The sequence below is a fragment of the Zeus faber genome (genome assembly GCF_960531495.2).
Source record: "Zeus faber genome assembly, chromosome: 19".
Taxonomy (NCBI): domain Eukaryota; kingdom Metazoa; phylum Chordata; class Actinopteri; order Zeiformes; family Zeidae; genus Zeus; species Zeus faber.
The window spans coordinates 8972157-8991999 of NC_137206.1; the positions used below are offsets into that span (position 1 = coordinate 8972157).

The 19843-nt window shown below is 48.3% G+C and overlaps 1 protein-coding gene across 1 annotated transcript in view; it reads right to left on the reverse strand.

Annotated features, from left to right (window-relative positions):
• Positions 1 to 2799: 2799 nt before the first annotated feature.
• Positions 2800 to 19843, reverse strand: part of kcnh2b (potassium voltage-gated channel, subfamily H (eag-related), member 2b) — a gene marked incomplete at both ends in the record, with an annotated part of 250377 nt that continues 233333 nt past the window's right edge. The window contains 16 exons of the mRNA XM_080020691.1: positions 2800 to 3252; positions 4269 to 4370; positions 5029 to 5134; positions 6412 to 6601; positions 7366 to 7510; positions 7698 to 7849; positions 8134 to 8236; positions 8484 to 8677; positions 9130 to 9382; positions 10426 to 10625; positions 12697 to 12837; positions 13012 to 13106; positions 13210 to 13364; positions 14111 to 14249; positions 15144 to 15247; positions 16230 to 16409. Of these exons, the coding sequence (XP_079876817.1) occupies positions 2800 to 3252; positions 4269 to 4370; positions 5029 to 5134; positions 6412 to 6601; positions 7366 to 7510; positions 7698 to 7849; positions 8134 to 8236; positions 8484 to 8677; positions 9130 to 9382; positions 10426 to 10625; positions 12697 to 12837; positions 13012 to 13106; positions 13210 to 13364; positions 14111 to 14249; positions 15144 to 15247; positions 16230 to 16409 (2712 nt within the window). The remainder of the gene's footprint in view (positions 3253 to 4268; positions 4371 to 5028; positions 5135 to 6411; positions 6602 to 7365; positions 7511 to 7697; positions 7850 to 8133; positions 8237 to 8483; positions 8678 to 9129; positions 9383 to 10425; positions 10626 to 12696; positions 12838 to 13011; positions 13107 to 13209; positions 13365 to 14110; positions 14250 to 15143; positions 15248 to 16229; positions 16410 to 19843) is intronic.

The following is a 19843-nucleotide window of genomic DNA, read 5'->3' on the forward strand; positions in this document are numbered from 1 at the left end:
TGTGTTGTGTTTCAGCCGTGCTCTTAACTCTCAACCAGAGCCTGAAGCAGCCCTCCTCCCTCAGCAGCCGTTCAGGTCTCGGTGGAGTGTCTTCATCTGGACTGAAGCTCTCGCAGCCCCCCCCCCCCCCCCCAACACAACCTTTAAGCAAAGGTCTAGATGTCCACATTTTGTTTTTCTCCTCGCGCCTTAATAATCCTCTCTCCTTTCGATCCACTTTCGTAGGGAAATATTTTTGGGTTTGTGAAAAAAAAAAAAAAAATTGTGCTTTGGAGGAGGGATCTACGTTTCTCACCTAAAAAGGCCTGATGTAATGTGCGGCCCGTTCCCCGAATGAAGTGGTCGGTCACTTTCAGACGATCCTCATTTAATCTTGTGGCGCTCGCCGACAAAGCATGAAACAGGATATATTCATTTTCTCAGTCGAGCAAATTACCCTCAGATCATTGCTTCCATGTAATACATTTTTTTTTTAATATATATAAAGGGGTTGTTAAACTCTAATTTGTGGGAAAAGGGAAATGTCCAGCTGAGGAAAAACTGCTCGCCGTTGCACTGGAAAAAACAAGCTCTCCCATTTTCCCTGCTATCGCTTGTGATGGGAATCCCAGGTGCGGTTCGAACGGAAGCTGCTAGGGGGAGGAACCGACCGTCGGGGTGCGTTTTCGGATTCAGTGTGAAGCGAGCATTATGCTCTGGAGAGAACATTTAAAAAAGTGGTGGAATGCCCACTTTCGTTGAAAAAAAATCCCCCCAAACCTCCTTCCATCGCTCTCCTTTACCAAAAAGTAGGGGAATGCGGTCGGACCTGAATGAAGCCGCCTTCGTGTGGGAGTTCGGGCTCCAAGCTGCAATGTCAGATCTGTTGTTTCTGGTCAGTTTGGCAGATTGAATTCATATTGCAAACACTGGGAGCAAATGTGGAAAAGCAGACAGTAAAATAAAATCACTTGAAACACGATATTTTCCAAAAAAGGACGTTGCTACAGTGTACAGTATACCTCTCTCTCTTTCCCACCAGAACTATTGCTAAAGGAGTCGATATCCTTGGAATAGAGAATGCTCGCTCATCGGGTCCTCGACTGTGTGTGTTTTGTCGCCTATATAGTCATTAAAAATCTTTTTCATACTGTTTAGGCATGGACTACTATCCAGTGAATTTGCTTTAAAAGCAACAAACTTTAAATATGTCTGTGGTGCCACAAGGAGGAGGGGGGCGGGGCCTCGATTTGCCTGTCAAGTGGAAACAAAGCTATCCCCAGTGTACATAGACAGGGTCATGCTGTGCATTAAACACAGAGAATTATACGCAAACAAACAAACAAACAAACAACTCACATCAAAATAAAGCTGTGGATCTGGAATTACATCACACGTAATAAGATTAAAGCCCTCGCGCTCGTCTCTTGTTGCCAGTGTTTGCATATTGTACTGTACATAGAATAGGGGTGCATTCAGCTGGTCATTGTAAACTGGCAAACTGGTATTATTATAATTATCACACACGGAAGTCCAACGGTATGTACACAAAGTGAGATCACTCGGGGTGTTGGCTTGGGTCAGAGAGAACAAAAAAAAGAAGGACCATGAAATCTGAGGTAGCAAATTCAACTATATTCACGACTCTAATTGTCCAAACATTTATAGTTGGTGAATTTATCGTGGTTTTGTTATATGGTAAATCAAAGCAGGTCAATCTATTTATATTGTTTTTTTTTAACTGTTTGATGCGCCATGGCCATGTTTCCCTTTTTTTTTTTTTTGTCTTTTTTTTTTTGGAAGTTTGGCGTTATTAAAAGTGACTGCGTTTATAAATTAGGCGGCTGTTTGGGTGCAACTTTGTAACGGTCATTGCTCCTCAGTTTGCCAGTTTACCAGTCTGTGATGACGGCCTAGGTATGCGTTATATGTTCCACTCTAGCAAATCTGTACAAGGGTTGTGACAGGGCATCTGATATGTTTGTCAAGAAATTCATGGCTTTTAACCCTCCAGTCCCCACCCCTGAGGTGCAACCAGCCAATCCAGTGTGCTCTTGGGGTGGCCTTGGCTCCGCCTCCTATCAGTGGACGTCCAGAGCCAAGGGAACCAATCGGGGGGACGGGTAAAGCAGGTTTCCTGTTAGGCCAGCTAACACTACAGTTTACCAACCAGTTTGTTTTTCTCGGAAGCGCCACGGACATGTCCAATATATAATAATAATAATAATAATAATAATAATAATAATAATAATAATAACAACAACAGGGTTTTCAGTGCAAGACGTAAATGGCTACTTGGTTTCGTCATCACTGTTCTTTGTTGCCGTTGCCTTTCTTCATAGTTTTCATTCTTCGTCAGTCACTGGATACAGCAGTAAAGGGATTTGTCTACAGGAGTCATTTATGTGTGTTCTTAAGAGGACCGATAAGTGGCCCGGAAAAAAAATAAAAGAAAAGGAAAAAAAGAAAGGCAAAAAGAGAAACTGAAGATAACTTTCCGTAAGAGGCGGACAACCCTCTTAGTCTTGTTTTTTTTTGGTTAAAGGTACGGTTGTGCCAGTGTTAAGGTTACGTTTCGAACCTCCCAGAGGTGTGGGGGTGGCCGTGGGGCCATGTGGGGAGGGGGGGCTTGTGTCCCCCCCCCCCAGTGTCCATGTCCAAGAGGTCATCTCATTCTGCCTTTTAGGAGCTCTGCAAATGCCAAGGTTGAGGGAACAAAGGGATGCGAACCACCATTTTGCATCTACTCATCAGAACTGCCCCGAGAAACTGGACGAAAAGGGAGATTGACCTGCGGTCACCCCCCCGCTCTGAGATGCTTTAGCTCCCACCTGGGTCAGAGCCATGTCTCTGTGGTGTCCGTGAGTCCAGGGGTCTCTGTGGTTCTTGGAGGGACAGCCTTCGCTGGGCTTCGGGATCCAGGGAAGACACCCCAGTTGTTGCTCTAGCCCCAGCCCCAGCCCCAGCCCCGTCTTCCATACACAGCTCAGAGCCAAAGTCCAGCCCTGCACTCAAACTCAACCCTGCTGCAGCCCCGTTGCCTGACTCCAAAACCAGACCCGGCCGCAGGGCCGAGCTGGCCCCTGTTCCGACCCCTGGAATGAACCCTGCTACGGTCCCAAGTCCCAGATCCAGCTCCAGGTTCTGGCCCAGGCCGTCCAGTCCGGAGGGTGCCGGTTGGTTCTGGCTAGGTCCCACCCGAGGGGCGTCCTGTGACTGCAGAGACTCCAGGGGCTTGGTCGGGAACTTGTCAAAGTCCTGGGGGTCCAAGATCTGAAGCAAAACACAACAAAAGAAAGGGGCAGGATCAGAGGCTCTACTTGAGCAAGGGAGTTAGTCACTTTTATCGCAAGGTCTCCAAGGATCAGTGTTCCAAACAAGGTGTCACTTGTGCAAATCAAGCAAATCATTTTTTAAGCTATGACTTGTTAAAGACAAGGGTGTGGCAAACTGTGTTTCTGAGATAATCACACTCAAAGTTTTCCCCACGCTTGGCTTCATTCGTTCTTCATTGGAGGACCAACAAAGCCACATGGCTACTTGTCACATGGCCACTTGACAACCTGATGAATGGAGACTTGATACCCTGCTGAATGGGGACTTGAGACCCTGCTGAATGGGGCAATCTCTGCATTGTTTTTGTGTTTTGAGGGAATGTTGAACATTAAAGGCAAAACAAAAGGCTTTATTTAACAGTATAAATATACATGTTTTATGAAAGTGGAATTATAGTCTATCAATAAGAACGAGTCTCTGTTTATCAACCTCGGTGTGTCATTTAATAGATAAATGTGCGTATGCCAGATATCTTCAAAGTTCTTGGAGTTATTATGTTGGCTAACCCCAACCCTACCCCAGCTACACTCTGAGAGCCTGTTTGCGGCCTCTTCTCATTCCTTTTTGCCCTTGGCTGCATTTGCAGGTAAACTTGAGAATATTGTCCATTGCTACTTGTTCATAATCTGCCACACCAACTTCAACGGACTTCATCACGTCATCAACTTCTTCCGTTGGCTTTGAAAATACGTTGAGAGAAAAACACACAAAGGAATAACAATCTGGAAAAATCTAATTTTCCTTCTAGAAATGTTTTTTCAACTAATTTGGCTGCTCGTAGCGATTTTAGAAATGTGCGAGATAGTGGGTTTTGCTGCAGTGGGTCACAAATTATCACCCACATCTCCAAGTATACTGTATATCCTGTTACAACTAGAAAGAGGTGGATAGTCCTTGCACTATGTATGTACAGTGTAGAGCGACATGTCAGCAATCATGAGGACAGGTCTTACCTGCGACAGGGAGGCCGGGTTGTCCGTCTCCAGGGGGGTAATGGGCTGAACCAGTCTTTGTTCAGGACCCGGGCCGGGGCCAGGACCTGGGTACTGTGACGCCTGGGGAGGGGGAAAACAAATTTACTTCATTATCCACCACAGAAACCTTGATTTTGGACTTTGGTGCTGCTGAAGTCACAAAAATTGCACATGCCATTAAATGAGGCGTAGCTTGCAGAGCTAGTTTTGTCAGACAACTCTATGGCGCCACACGCTGCCAAGCCCTTATGGGCTGTTCTATTTAAGCCGCCAGTCCCTGTTGCCCTTCCTGCTTTGCTTCCCGAATGCTTGCTGCGCTCACTCCATCTCCCCTGCATCCACCTGTTGGGCTCTACGCTTTTATCGAGCTCATCACTCCTATATTTCTAGCTCACTAAGTGTGGCTCTGTTTGCTGTAAACCTCGCTGGGGAGTGATGAGCAGGAGAGCCCAGACGCCAAACTCAAAAGATGCAAAATAAATAAAGATCATTTATAATTATATCGTTAAATGCATTATTCAAGTTACTTTGAAGTCATACCTAAATGAGGTACAGTATATTGCAAGTAACATACTAAAAAATGGAAAAACAAAAGTGGGTAAACTTCCCTGCCATAGAATATGTCTTCTGGTGAAAATCACAGAGACCGATCAGCGTGTGTGTGTGTGTGTGTGTGTGTGTGTGTGTGTGTGTGTGTGTGTGTGTGGGGGTGCGCGAGTGCGTGTGTGTGTGTACGAACCTGAGGCGGGGAGGACACAGTGCTGTAGGCCGGGGGGACCAGGGCCATCTGTCGCTGCAGCAGCTGCATGATGGCTCCGATGTCCGTGGACATACGACTCTCCAACCTGCAAGTCAGTGAAACCCTCAACTTCCGTGTCCGAATTGTTTTCTCTCAGGGAGGGCGGGGACGGCGCGTTGAGGAAGGACAAAAAGCACAAACACACACACACGCACACACACAAAACGGCACGGGGGCTGTGAACAAACACGCATTCAGCGGCGCCGCCCTTATCTGACTAGCCAGATAAGATTGACAGGTTTACACGATCAAAAGACGGATGGTTAAACACAAAAGGACAAGAGACAGAACGCCCTTTCCCACATGGAATCCGTAACATTGCCAGATAAGAAATACCCGGCAAAGGCAGTAGGTAGTCATTTCCACGTTGGCCTCCTTTACGCAAAGGTACCGTATGGAGTCTGTGGCCACATACGTAGATAAACGTTACGGATACATTAGGTTTTGGCTGCACGAGATGGTTGCCCTCCTGGACGGACCCAGTTCCCTCTGCCGCAATAAGGTCCCAGAGCCCCCCTCCCCAGACGCAATAACCCTAAACCCAAAGTTATTAAATCAGTGTGGTAAATCATTAAGCCAAATATTAAATCATTTTCAACCTGTCCCACACTCTCTGCCTCCGGAGCAGGAACGTCGTCCACCCGTTCTCCCTATCCCTGTCCGCTCGTTCCCTCTCCGCCTCCACGGCCCGGTGCAAGAATATAAAGACCTGTGTTTTAGTTTCTCCTCTTTGCAGCCGAGCACCACGGTTCGGACTGGCTTTTTTTTTTTCAAACGTTTATTTTTCTTACCGAAGAAAACTTTTGAAGTTTTGTAAAAACCCACTCCCGTATTTTTGCTTTATTTGGATTCAGCTCCACCCCTACATTTCTGAAATCTGATACTTCTATTCCCACATACTTCCATTCACAGCTTTACCGGGGGAAAATTTACGGAACGACTTTTACGGAACATGGAGACCGGCTCCTTTTCCCACATGACACCGATACGGAAGATTGCCGGTAGATTTACGGCTTTCAGTGCAAGTGGGAAAGTCAATAAAGCTCTTTATCAGAGTTACGGTCTGAAAGGGTCTTTTTCAAGCCCCTATACAAGGATAGTTGGATGTGATCCCCCCCTTAGGCTAAAGCCTCAGACTTGGATTGTTTTTGGAGGAGCAAAACGTGTCAAGCGGGCAGAGACAAGCAAACCACCCCCAGCTATCCGGGAGCTGGGAGTGTAGGAGCGGTGACGGGGAAAAAGCGAGGACCCGGAGGCGGACAGAGGGAGGGGACGGACGGCGGGCGGAGAGCGAGACGGGCGCACACGGACACCTGGGCCCACCTGTTGAGCTGCTTCTGCAGCAGGTCCAGGCGGCTCTCCAGCTCGCTGCGCTGCTGGCGGCTCAGGCTGCGCAGCGGCGTGTTGAGCGGCGGCGGGGAGGACAGGCTGCACCGCGGCACCTCCTGGTACTGACCGCTGCCCCGACTCTCCCCCCAGAAGCTGAAGATGTTGGACACGCCCGAGAAGGCCCCTGCGAGGTGACGGAGGGGTGGAGAAGGGACAGATCGGGGGTGGGGCGGTGACATAGACGAGCGAGAGAGGGTGAGATACAGATTCTTTGACAAAAAAATTACAACAATAAAAATATATACCTCAAAAACTAAATATTTGAGGTATATTGGTGTATTGCCAACTTTTCTCTTTCTCTCTTCTTATTTATTTTTTAGGTCTATCTATCTATCAGAATCAGAATCAGAAATACTTTAATAATCCCAGGGGGAAATTACTAAATCATCTATCTATCTATCTATCTATCTATCTATCTATCTTTCTCTCTGTCTGTCTGTCTGTCTGTCTGTCTGTCTGTCTGCCTGTCTGTCTGTCTGTCTGTCTGTCTGTCTGCCTATCTATCTATCTATCTATCTATCTATCTATCTATCTATCTATCTATCTGTCTGTCTGTCTGTCTGTCTGTCTGTCTGTCTGTCTGTCTGTCTGTCTGTCTGTCTGTCTGTCTGTCTGTCTGTCTGTCTATCTATCTATCTGTCTGTCTGTCTGTCTGTCAATCTATCTGTCTATCTATCCATCTGTCTGTCTATCTGCCTGTCTATCTGTCTGTCTATACATCCATCTATCTGCTGGCGCGACGTGTCCGGCTAGTGCTACTCAGCACGCCTGTCTGCGGCGGTGGCTTGACCACGCCCCATTTGCCCCCGGCCACAATTTGTAATCTGTTTCTTTCTGTAATTCCTGTCGCCCAGTGCGGTCGTGTTCTGCGTTTCACTTCTGTTTCACCTGACAGGGCGTTGCACGTGTTCCCCGTCTTGGGGTTGCCCTCCCCCTCGGGGTTCTCGCCGAAGCTCAGCGGGGCCGTCTGGGCGTCGGGGGCGTCCAGCGTGGCACCCAGGGGTGCGGGGAAGGTCACCACCGTTTCTTCCCCCTGTTTCGGACGTGCAGACCTCACATTTTCAGCATTTAGGTTGTAAAAGAGGCGTGACTAGACGTTGTTTGAAAAACAGCGGAGGCGCTGATAGGGGGAGAAGCCGCTGTCCCATTGAAAACATTGACGGGGCAATTGAGAATTCCGCTGTTATTTGAACAATATAAAAAATAAACAAAGCTCTAACCTCGTCCCCGCTGGAGTGGGAGGACATGGAGCTAAGGCGTCCCTCCCAGTTTGGCTTGAGCCCTTCCTCCTGTTTCTGGTTGCTGGTCGCCTCTCGCCTTCTCCGCCGCACAGGCTTCTGGGACTTTTTGATCTCCCCGGCATCGATGTCATCTGAAAGTGGGCGGCGGAGAGGAAAGGATGAGCAAAGACGGCGGCAGCATCTACGGGGACGCGTGAGTCCGGCCGACCGGAACCAGAGCGATACACCGACGGGGACCACCGGGGATCAGTTATGAAGCAGCGGCCTCATTATCCCAGGAATTACTCCGGGCGTCTCAATTCATTAAGCCTCTAGACAGTCGGGAAAAAAACGCAGAGGTCCGCGGGCGCGGCGGCGGAGCTCAGCGGCCCGAGAGAGAGAAAGAAAGACCGGGGCTCCGGAGGGCGCGCTCTACCTTTCTCGGTGCGCCGCCGGAACGACAGCTTGTGCCTCCGCAGCTTGTTGAAGCCCACGTAGTCCGAGTCGTCGCTGCTGGGAGAGCCGGGGATCATGTTGGTCTGCGAGGAGAGAGGTGAGAGGCCGTCTGTCACCGAGGTCTTAATAAAGGAAGCGTGAGGAGGGCAACGTCACCGAAGCGCCCGTCGCCCATCACCAGATACGACATGTAAGAGGCCTTTCGAGGGGAGGATTCAAGGCCCGATGTTCAACCCGATGGTTTCCAAGACTTGGATTTAAATACCGTAGGTCGTGACTGCTACCTCGATGCACCTCGCGGCGTTTGAAACGGAGCGGCGAAAAACTCACGTCGCGGAGGTTGAAGGTGATCTCCAGGTTGTTCCAGAAGTGGTCGGCGAACTCCGGGTACATGTCCAGCACCTCCAGCACGTCCTCCCGGAGGATCTTGTGGAGGTCGCAGTAGGTCAGGGCCCTCACGTCGGCGTTGGACTTGCCCGGCCTGGTGTACAGGTTGATGGGCTCGCCGAAGATGTCGTTCTTACCTGGGGGAAAAAAAAAGGCGGGGATAAATTTTTTTATGCATTATGCCACTTTAATTTTCAATATAATATATTATATATTTATATATATATAATATATAATATATAAATCAAACGGTTTTTGATACTGTATATATTGAAACCATTTTCCACTGCAATAACATTATTAACCAGTAGGTGGTGCCATTAGCAAACAGACCAAACAAGTTGGCAACGTCAATAAGTTGTTTGCATTCAAATATAATAAGGTTTTATATTAGGAGCGATTTCTCACAAGCAACATTTTGTGCTTCGAGATAGGGACTCCAATTAGGATTAAGACGGATTAAATTTAGATAAAACATTTCTTAATCACCCTTCACCATTCAAAGCCACACCCAATCCAACCCTTTCTTTTTACTGTGAAAAAAAACCCTCCAAAAAAACCACGAGAGATAAACCCTCGTTATTTGTACCCAAAATGGCCACCACCACGTCCCCCCTCAAGATCTCGATGGATCCCCGCGAGATGAAGTAGAGGGCGGTGAGGACGTCCCCGGCGTGGACCAGCGTGTCGCCGGGCGGAGCGTGGGTGGTCTTGAACTTCATGGCCAGCGCCCTGAGGCAGCCCTTGGTGGAGCCCTTGAAGGCCTTGCAGTTCTGCAGCAGGGTGCGGTTCAGGTGGAGGCAGATGTCCGCCTGGAGGCACTCCGGGAAGCCTTTTAGGACCTGGTGATGGTGGTGGGTGAGGATCATTAAGTTAATAACTCATTTGTAGTACGACAGAAAGCTTAGTGACAGCAACATCTCCAGGTTTGGCAAACCTTGAACAGACTACATCACAGGAACTCTTGTAATACCGTCGAGCTGTTTCAACGATGACAACCAGCTGAAAAGCTGTCTCTCTCCCTCTCTCCCTCCCTCACGATCTCTTTTCGCTCCCGCCACGATTTCATCACATTTGATCCCTCCCGATCCCCGTTGCCCTGTATTTTGGCCTCTTCCCAATCCTCTCCTTTTCATCCGGCGAAAGCCTCTATTCTCTCTCTCTCTCTCTCTCTCTCTCTCTCTCTCTCTCGTGGCTGTTATTATTTTTCGGTCGGGGATGGTCTCTTGACTTCCCTTGATGCCACGCCGGCGCTCTCCTCTTGCGCTTTAATCTTTTTTTTTTTTAGTCTGGAAAACAGCACCGTTCCCCAACCTCACACATCCCCACACCTTCTGACGCCGAGGCCTTAATGCGACCGCCGCCGGCCGCGTTCTGGGCCTACAAGGAGAGCAGCCTTGAGCCGATTGAAACATCCCGCAGATTTTATTTTCACCTGCTTCACTTTCTTCTTTCCCCCCCTTTTTTTTTTCACTATTTACTGCGTCTTTGTATCCGTACAGAAATTGCCAAATTCCTCGTCTGCCTGTAAGGATGCTGTAATTGGCCATTAAAACCGGATTCGTGAAGTGAGGGTCGAGACAGTCGCGAGAATAACTCTGCGGGGGTAGTTCACGCATCCGCTTACAAGGTTTTGACTGTAAACAAGTAAAAGAAACAAATGTAAGGGCTGGAAATAAACAGGGACAAACAGAGGTTTGGATATATAAAAAAATAAATAAATAAAATGCACATTTTCCTTCCTTGTGCACGTCCGTGTCTGCAGTGGTGGGGGAGTGGGAGCGCCGTACCCGGGTTCTTTGTCCTTTGTTCAACAGGGAGGAATCATATCGTAACCCCGCCCCCCCGCCGCCCCCGGGTCGCAAAGCCGCGGCGCCCTACTCACGGCGTTCATGTCGATGCCGTTGGTGTAGGACCAGGCGTGCTGGAAGTACTCCTCCAGCCGCTGCCGGAGCGGGTTGGGGATCTGGTGGAAGCGGATGAACTCCCGGACGCGCAGCATCTGGGTGTGGTAGCGCGCCGTGCCCGAGTACAGCCGCTGGATGATGGCCGACACGTTGCCGAATATGCTGGCGTACATCAGGGCTGGTGGGGTTTTTTTTTTTTCCGGGTGGAGGCAAAGGGAGGGATGGGAAGCGGGAGAGAGAGAGAAAGAGAGAGAGAGAGAGAGAGGGGCAGAAAGGATCTCAAGTGAGTGGAGCGCTCCAGTTCTATACGTTCACTCGACCTGACACATTTTCTCGCTACCCCCACCCCCCTCCTTCCCACCCCACCATCCAAAGCCTCCATCACCACCGATGACAACAACGGCAACAACAATGGGGCGATGGCGGCGGGGCCTGGGGGCGACAGGGACGAGGACGAGGAGGACGGAAGTGGCGCAGACCGCCGACGCTAAACGTGTAGAGCACAGGCCAAGAGAGGCAGGTATTATGGTTACGACATACTAGACACCAAATGTCGTACTACAGTTTATAATAGCGATGGCATCCTGGGGAACTTGAGTTCATGGCGTGAAGAAAGTCTGGCTGGCTATGTCTGTCTGAGCGGACGTGGGCGTACCCGCATCCATAGAAAAACCCTGAGGAGTCTCCTCCGAAAAGCGATGGTCCACTCGTCCTCGCGCCACGTGCGCCGCCGTGCACCCGCCCTCCTTCGCGAGCGGCCGTGAGGGCCTCTGCACCGACGGCGCCCAGGAAAACCCCTGCGCCCTGAACGCACGCAATTGGAAACAACGAATGGAGAAATGTCCGACTTTTTAAAAATGTAATTCGTCGTTGTGGATCAGGTGTGTATTTGGCGATCAAGAAATGATTTGTTGGCTTTACCGCGAGAGACTTCCCGCGCCGAGAAGACGGGTTTGTTATCTGAGCGGCCCCGATACGTGTTGTGTTTGGAGGCGAGAGAGCGGCTCCGCTCTGACGGCTTCTCCGTCCCGGTCCCGTCGGATCCCGCCGACCTTTTGACCTCCGTCGGGTCTCGTCTGCGTCCCGGTCAACCGTCACCGACTGACGCGCCGCGGCATCGCTAAGTCAACAATATAGACAGAGGTGAACGGCAACCGCCTACCACGAGGCTTTTTTACTGATCGCGGGCTGTGAGACAGGACGGCGTCAAGGCCGGCGCTGCGTGAAAATAAAAGCAGAAGATTTTCATTTGATGACAGAGCGCCGCGAGGGGCGGTCACGTCACGCTTTCGTGCTCAGTTCGCTTCAACCGGAATGAATGCGTGGAAAAACGTATCTGCAGCTGAAATTTGGTGTCTTTCCAAGTTAATTCCAATAAATAATGTACAGATAAAGTACATGAGTAAAGCTCCGTGTCGAAGTGCTGATATTCGGCAGTAAAAACAATGCTGAGATTTGGGGAGGTTAATGGAACCTGCTGTGCTACACATCCTGTATTCATCGCAGGGGAATAAAGTTATATTGCTTGCATCGATGTTCATGTGACCTCCTCCCCTTTAACCATAATGTAATCACAGTTCATGAGGTAGGGGGTTGGGGCGAGCGCAGGCGTCTGTCTGCCAACAGAGGAAATAACTCCGCAGGGAGTAAGACGGCTTGATCAGCATATTCGTACTGACAAGGGATATTACGGCTGGTGGAACTCATTAAAAACATATTTTCATAAGACAATATGAAAGGAAGGGGATCTGTCTGGCCCCTCTCTATCAATTAAAAATGCAATCTTAAAATTTGTTTTTCTAAATATTTGGCCAAAAATGGCCGTATACTATATAGTACACAGCCTAACTGATTGTACCATGAATATAAAGAATAATACTATTACAATTACTTATTACTATTTTTCTATGCAAATACCTTTCCATAACAATTTTTCCTGCTATGGATGTGACTTCAGAACGGCTTAAACAGCTGAGGCTCACTAGAATAATAAAATATTTAGCAATAAGTATAGAATCTTTTTAAATCTAAAAATGAGCATTCCATTGTTATCACGATTTGATCAGGGGTGTGTATATATATATATATATATATATATAATAAGTATAGAATCTTTTTAAATCTAAAAATGAGCATTCCATTGTCATCACGATTTGATCAGGTGTGTGTATATATATAAATATATATATATATATATATATATATATATATATATATATATATATATATATATAAACTGCCGGACGTACATCCTATGAGCATGACGCAGATGGAGAAGATCTTCTCAGAGTTGGTGTTGGGCGAGACGTTCCCGAAGCCCACGCTGGTCAGACTGCTGAAGGTGAAGTAGAGGGCGGTGACGTACTTGTCGTTGATGGAGGGACCGGAGCCTGGGACGAGAGGAAGGGGCCGGTTAACCCATGGAAGACTCATCACAACAGTTGAATCTGTACGTAAATACTGATACTGCTGCTGCTTCCACGTTCAGCACTGTGTGTGGAACGTGTCTCGCGTTTTCCCCCGTCAGAGCCTCGGCGGAGCTCCAGGAGTGAAGCCGCGAGTACCTGGATCGGAGTCGTTGTAGCGCTTCCCCAGCTGGTCTCCCAGGGAGTGGAGCCAGCCGATGGAACCGTTCCGCTCCACGTTACCGATGGCGTACCTGGGCACGACAGAGACGGCAAAGCGTCAAAACGATAAAAGACGTCGCTGTGCCATCTCGGCACCGGCACCGGCTCTGCGGACGGATGGTAACGGTTCAGTACCAGATGCAGGCCAGCCAGTGGGCGATGAGGGCGAAGGTGCACATGAGGAGGAAGAGGACGGCGGCGCCGTACTCCGAGTACCGGTCCAGCTTCCTGGCCACCCGGACCAGCCGCAGCAGGCGGGCTGTCTTCAGCAGGCCGATCAGGGTGGTGGTCTGGTGAGAGAGAGAGAGAGAGAGAGAGAGAGAGAGAGAGAGTTAGACGTGTAGAGTGAGAGTCGATCGGAAGGTGCGCTCCGATATGACTGAGTAAGCTGAAGGAGTCCGCGGCAGGTGCTTGTGGCGCGCCCTCGGCCCCCACCCGCCGGGATTCACCGCCACACCTCCCCATTCATTATTCTGAGAAATCGGCGCCGCTTACGCGAATTTCCCGCGACTTTAAACGCTTTTTATTCATCTGGCCTCCGTTGTGACCAAACAGCAAAATAAATGACAGGCCTCTCGGCACCGGCAGAACGCTGGGCTCTGCTGTGTGTGTGTGTGTGTGTGTGTGTGTGTGTGTGTGTGTGTGTGCGCGCGTGTGTGTGTATGCGTGTGTGCATGCGTGCGTGCGTGCGTGCGTGCGTGCGTATGTGTGTGTGTGTGTGTGTGTGTGTGTGCACGCAGAGCGACCGTTCGTCCTCCGGGTAAATAATGTTCCTCCGCCCAGGAAGATCTCTCCTTTCCTGCCTCACTTGGTCCTCCGGGACACCGCTGATGAGATGGACCTTGGCAAGCTATATTTGAAGGATCCCACCTTCACCCCCCTTCCCTCGACCCCCCCCCCCCCCCCCCCCCCCCCCCAAAAAAAACCCCCCCAAAAAATCGATCCCTGGCTTACCTGCCCTCTGTATCTTTCCCTATACATCTCCTCCTCCTCCTCCTCCTTCTCCTCCCCCCTGCCTCCCGCCTCCCCCACACACCTCCTCTCCGTTGCGGTAGATGAGCAGGTCGAAGGGAATGGCCGCCACCATGTCGATGAGGAACCAGCCTTTGAAGTAGTGCACGGCGATGCGCAGCGGATGGCTCACCACCTCGTCGTTGGCGTTCACGTACGTGGTTCTGGAAGGGCGGGGGAGGGCGGGGTGGAGATTACGATGAGGTCGGATGTGGACCATCTGACTTTCAACGGCTAGCTCTTAATTGCACGTCCACAAGACCGGTTCTAGACTCAGTTATATGATATATATATATATATATATATATATATATATATATATATATATATATATATATATATCTCAGTTATATGATTATATAGATATCTATATCTATATCTATATATATATAAATATAAATATATCAGTTATATGATATATATATATCATATAACTGAGTCTAGAACCGGTAACATATACATTATAATTTTGTCTCCAAAGTCATTCTGGTTTATGTTCCCAGTTATCAGCACACTCTTATAATAGGCCTTTAAAAAATAAAATAAAAAGGCAGGGAAACTACTTTTTTATTGCCTATTATTGGATTGTTTTGTTGTTGCTCCCCGAGGACAGAACAGAATTAAGCCGAATTTCCGCGCCTCTGCCGCGTCCCAGAGAAAGGCGCCGCAGGATAATTTCGGGCTCAGAGCGTCGCAGTATCTCGCCGAGTTTAAACTGTTAATTAAGGGTTTTTGTGGCAGACTAAACGAGGAGCCCTTTTTTTTTTTGTTTTTCTTCCTCTTTCTCGCCTCGCTAATACAGGCACGATCCAAATCGGTCCGGCTGTACGATATCACTTTATTGCTCCTTCTGGCGCCGACTGGAATTTGGATCTCTATTATGTTTCTAGTCTGACCTACTTTCTTGTCGTAAAAACTCATCTTTATCTCGATGCCGTTTTCACGACAAGAACTTCCCGCAGTGGGTTTAAGCTCTAATCGCTACGCGTTTGACGTCTTTGTCGGGTGCAAATTGAAGCGCGTATCTGGAGAGAGAAAAACGACAACAACAAAAAGACCTGAAATTGATGAGGATGTCGATGATGAACATGATGTCCACGATGAGGTCCACCACGTTGAGGGGGGAGCAGGAGTAGCCGCAGCTCTGCCTGGCCGCCTCCTCCTAGACGATGGGTCGAGGAAGAGGGGGTAAGGAGAAGAAGAGAGGAGAGGAGAGGTAGGGAGAAAGAAGAGCAGGAAGGAGAAGAAGAAAAGGACAAGGAAGATGATGAAGAAGAAGAAGGAGGAAGAGGATGTTCGATGTTAAGGGGAAAAAAAGCAGAAAAAAGGAGGAAGGAGGGGAGAGACCGGCAAGGCCGAGCGAAACCGGAGGGCCGATAGAAAGGGGTGCGACCGTGCACAGAGGAGAAGATAGACGTCAGACGTACAGAGGAGGAGAGAGGAGAGAATTCTAACCAGCTCTAGTAAATACAGTAACACCAATATATCTTACATGAAAAAAAAAAGAAGAAAGATTATATACAGCACGGTATACATATTTTTATATACATATAAAGCCTGCTGTGAAGGTGAACAAGAGTTGAGACAAGTAGCCAAGTTCTTGTATTTCTATATTTCTATATTTCTAGATTTTTTGGGGCTATTGGCACCCTGAAGATTTTGGACGTCATCATGGCTCATGGACTTGGTTCCAAAGCGATTTTGGCGATAATGAATGGGCATCTCCGTCACAGCCTGCCTCCATCACAGGTCTCTGAACCTCGGACGTCACCTCCCTGCCTCCGCGCTTTTGTCTCTCTGATGCCACTTCTGTCGCCATTTTCAAGTGGAAGCGAGTCAATTTGCTCGCTGACAAGCCAAACATTTGGGCAGGGATAAAGGCTTCCGGCAGGCCCCTTCTTCTACCGGTGTATCATGTGAAAGCCTCATTCATTTTCCTCACAGAGAAATTGCTTTGGTACCGTCCATGGTCCATATCTGGCCAAGGCTGGCACCACGCTGCGATAGATTTTACAAGATCTAAATACTGAATCGGCTTTAAGAAGGTTCTGCTTTGTGCTTAAGTCTGTGTGTGTGTGTGTGTGTGTGTGTGTGTGTGTGTGTGCGTGCGTGTTTGTGCGTGACTGCCTGTGTCGGGGAACCACCTGGTCGTTGAGCAGGAAGGCGGCGGAGTAGGGCGTGAGGATGGCGGTGTAGATGACCAGCAGCAGGATGAGCCAGTCCCACACGGCCTTGAAGGGGCTGTAGTGCAGCACCGTCCACTTGTGGATGCGCGGCGCCTGGAGCTTGTACTCTGGCAGGACGTCCGCGCCCAGGGACAGCACCTGGGTGAAACAGAACAGCACGTGCGAGGGAGAAGAGGAGGGAGGGAGGTGGAGGGAGGAGAAAGAGAGCAGAAAAGCGACGACTTTTAGATCTTTTTCGCATCACAGAGCGACGTCGTGGTAACATTGATGTTGTGATGGAGTAGGGGTTGAGAGACACACACGCGCGCGCACACACACACACACACACACACACACACACACACACACACACACACACACACACACACACACACACACACACACACACACACACACACACACACACACAAGCCAAGCCATACATTGACTGCTGCTCTGTGCCTCCATGTCGGATACAGCACCAGCGTTTTGCCACTACAGCACCAGGGACAGTGTCCGCGGAAGATGATTGATGATGAATTGTTTTGAAGGCGATCACACACACACACGCGCACACATATACACACACATACACACACACACACACACACACACACACACACACACACACACACACACACACACACACACACACACACACACACACACACACACACACACACACACACACACACACACGCATACACACACACACATCTGCAGACATGCTAAATTATGCACACACAGATACGGATAATCATAGACTCATACACTTCAGCACAAGTGCATAAATACCACCCCCCAGTAACTGCCTCACACACTCAGACACTGGGGGGGGTAAAACTGGGTATTATGATGCATTTCTAAAGCCCCTTTCACACATAGTTCCGGGTGAATTACTGGGATAGTGAGTCTCACTATTCACACATACAGTTACATTCAGGATCAGTTCCATCTTGCACCTTTTCACACATGCCATGATAATGCCGGAATGGATGGCGCAAGGGACAGTCCATTCCAGTCTAGATGCAATCGTTTGGAGAATCTGTCGGCAACGGACGTACAATGTGCAAATGGATCGCTGCAATTCACAGAAACAGAAAATTGATGTAAAATCGTATTTAAATAACTATTGATATCTTGACTGTGATAAAAAACACATTGTCAGTCTGTCAGTCTGATGAAGAAACATTTGTAAAGCAAGCTTGACAAATAAAAGGGATACTCTGCAAGATATGGTCTGCTGAAACTTTGCTACAGATCAGGTGTGACACCAAGATTCAGCATTTCCCTGGGCTGGAAATCGGGTACATACAGTAAAAATGCAGCAACAGGTAAAACCCCCATCACCCACATACACACAGGAGAGGAGCCCTTGTCACAACTTTTTTTTCCATCTGCTCCGGACTTGTTCCATCTCGCCCAATCTTCACAATAAACAGGTGTGTTTTCAACCCCTGTGTCTCTGGGTCAGAGGGCCCTGAAAACCGCACTCGGGTGGTGTCCGGCAGGCGGATCTGCCACAGTGGGATCTGACCAGGGAGCCTCTGGCACAGGGATGGGAAACATAAGGGACGTCTGAAGATAATGTTACTGCTTCCATTTACAATACAGCCATAACCAAGCCTTAGGGGCATTCTCCCAGAAATGATAGGTCTTGAGGTGGGAAATTGTCAGGACAGATTTCCCGGAATATTGATCCCTGCTCCCATTCACACATGACCCAATGCAGGAACATCGCTGGGAAAGACTGCATGTGTGAAAGAGGCTTGAGTAGTTTTACTTGGGTAATGTATTCCTCTGTCTGTGGCACACTCACCCCTGATGAGAGCGGGAATGAATCAGTATAGAAGACGGTATATGAGGCTTTAGGAAGGAGCCATGTTTCCGCCTAATAAAAAAAACAAAAAACACCACACCAACACAGAGCTCTACCATGCAGCAGCAGCGGCAAAGACAGAAAAGAAAACAAATACAGAATGAAAAATACAATCTCTCTTTGAGGGAATTCAATATGTTCCTCGTAGAATGGTCAGAGTTGGGCAACGGGCAACATTAAATACCTTGGCATTGAGATCTCCACCAGTCAGATTTGTCCGATTCGTCCGATTTGTCATTTGTCAGATTTGTTTACCCTTAACTTTATGCCATTGCACAAATCCATTGAAAAAGATCTCACTCTATGGAACAGTCTCACTAATCTCATCTCCATCTCACTAATTGGTAGGATAGCAGCAGTGAAAATAGATATACTACCAAAAATAAACTATATATTTTCAATGACCCCAGTGCAACCAGTACTATGGTTTAATACTCCAGACTTAATAATCAATCAGTTCTATTGGAAATACAAGAAACCGAGAATTAAATTAGCAACACTACAGATAAATTAAATCTAAGAGTTGTCCGTCAGAACCATAACAGCAGGAATAGACTGACTGAAGACGCTGGCAGGTACAAAACACCTTTATAAACCTTCTTCTTCTGTTAACCTTTGGGTCAATTAATTAGACAGAAAGTTGCATTTTTCTACCGCTGTTCGGCCTGAGATACAGTGCGGGCAGGCGGGATGTTCTGTGATGCTAAAACCAACCGACAAGGTACACTGCAAGTTCCAAACAAATTTGGAGTAGGCCTGTCAGACGATCATCACATTGGATTCTCTCCCTTTTGTTTTCTAGCAGCTCTCCAGACGGGAACAATGAAAAAAAAAAAGGTTTTAGACTAAATGGATTAAAGAAGGTGAAAATATTTAGCCATTTATCCTTTGCATAATCGCCCCAGCTGCCTCACTGTAAAGCCAGCTGTTTGTGTTATCTGCCTGCTGTGCTGTTCCAGGACTACCGTTTCAACAACCATTTTTGGGAGTACAGCTCAGTTCAGCACGCACTACAGTACGCTGCTGTTGAGATGAAGGCGGAACTGGCCCTATCCCTGATTAAATTCTTCAAAACCTGATGCAAAAAAAGTAATACTGAACAAATCAAATCCCCCACCCTCATACCAATTGATTTTTTTGAGTATATACTGCAATGCGTGTGTGCATATCAATTTTTGAGCATGGGATAGATTGCAGGGGGGCAGAGAGGGTCATAATAGTGCCGGATGATGCTGTGCAATTCTCCTGCCATTCTCCATAAACCAGTTCTCTGTTTCCAGCTTCACAGTTTTCTCCCAAATTGGGCTCTAGAAGGGTTTGAGTGGTCGTTGGGCCGGACATTCCTGCATGACCTGCCAACCCTGCACTTATTACCAAATACCGGCTCGGTGGACGGTGCGCGCTACGTCCTAGTCTCCACTCTTTACAGATAGGACCGGTTCCACTTCAGCGATGGAGAGCAGGGAAGATGAAAGTACTTTGTTTCTAATTCACTGTGACCAGAGTTGGTTTGAAACGGTCAAAGCAAATCTGACAAGATTATGTTTTAGTTAGCACGAAGGTTAAGAGAAGTGTTTTGGAATAATAATTTCATGAATGAATGAATGAATTCATTAATTAATCAGTCAGGGCAAAAACGCAATTCTGCAGCCTTTTTCTTTTGCCAACCCCTATTTAATGATTGAAATCCAGCCCATGCTGCTGTGTGAGTGTG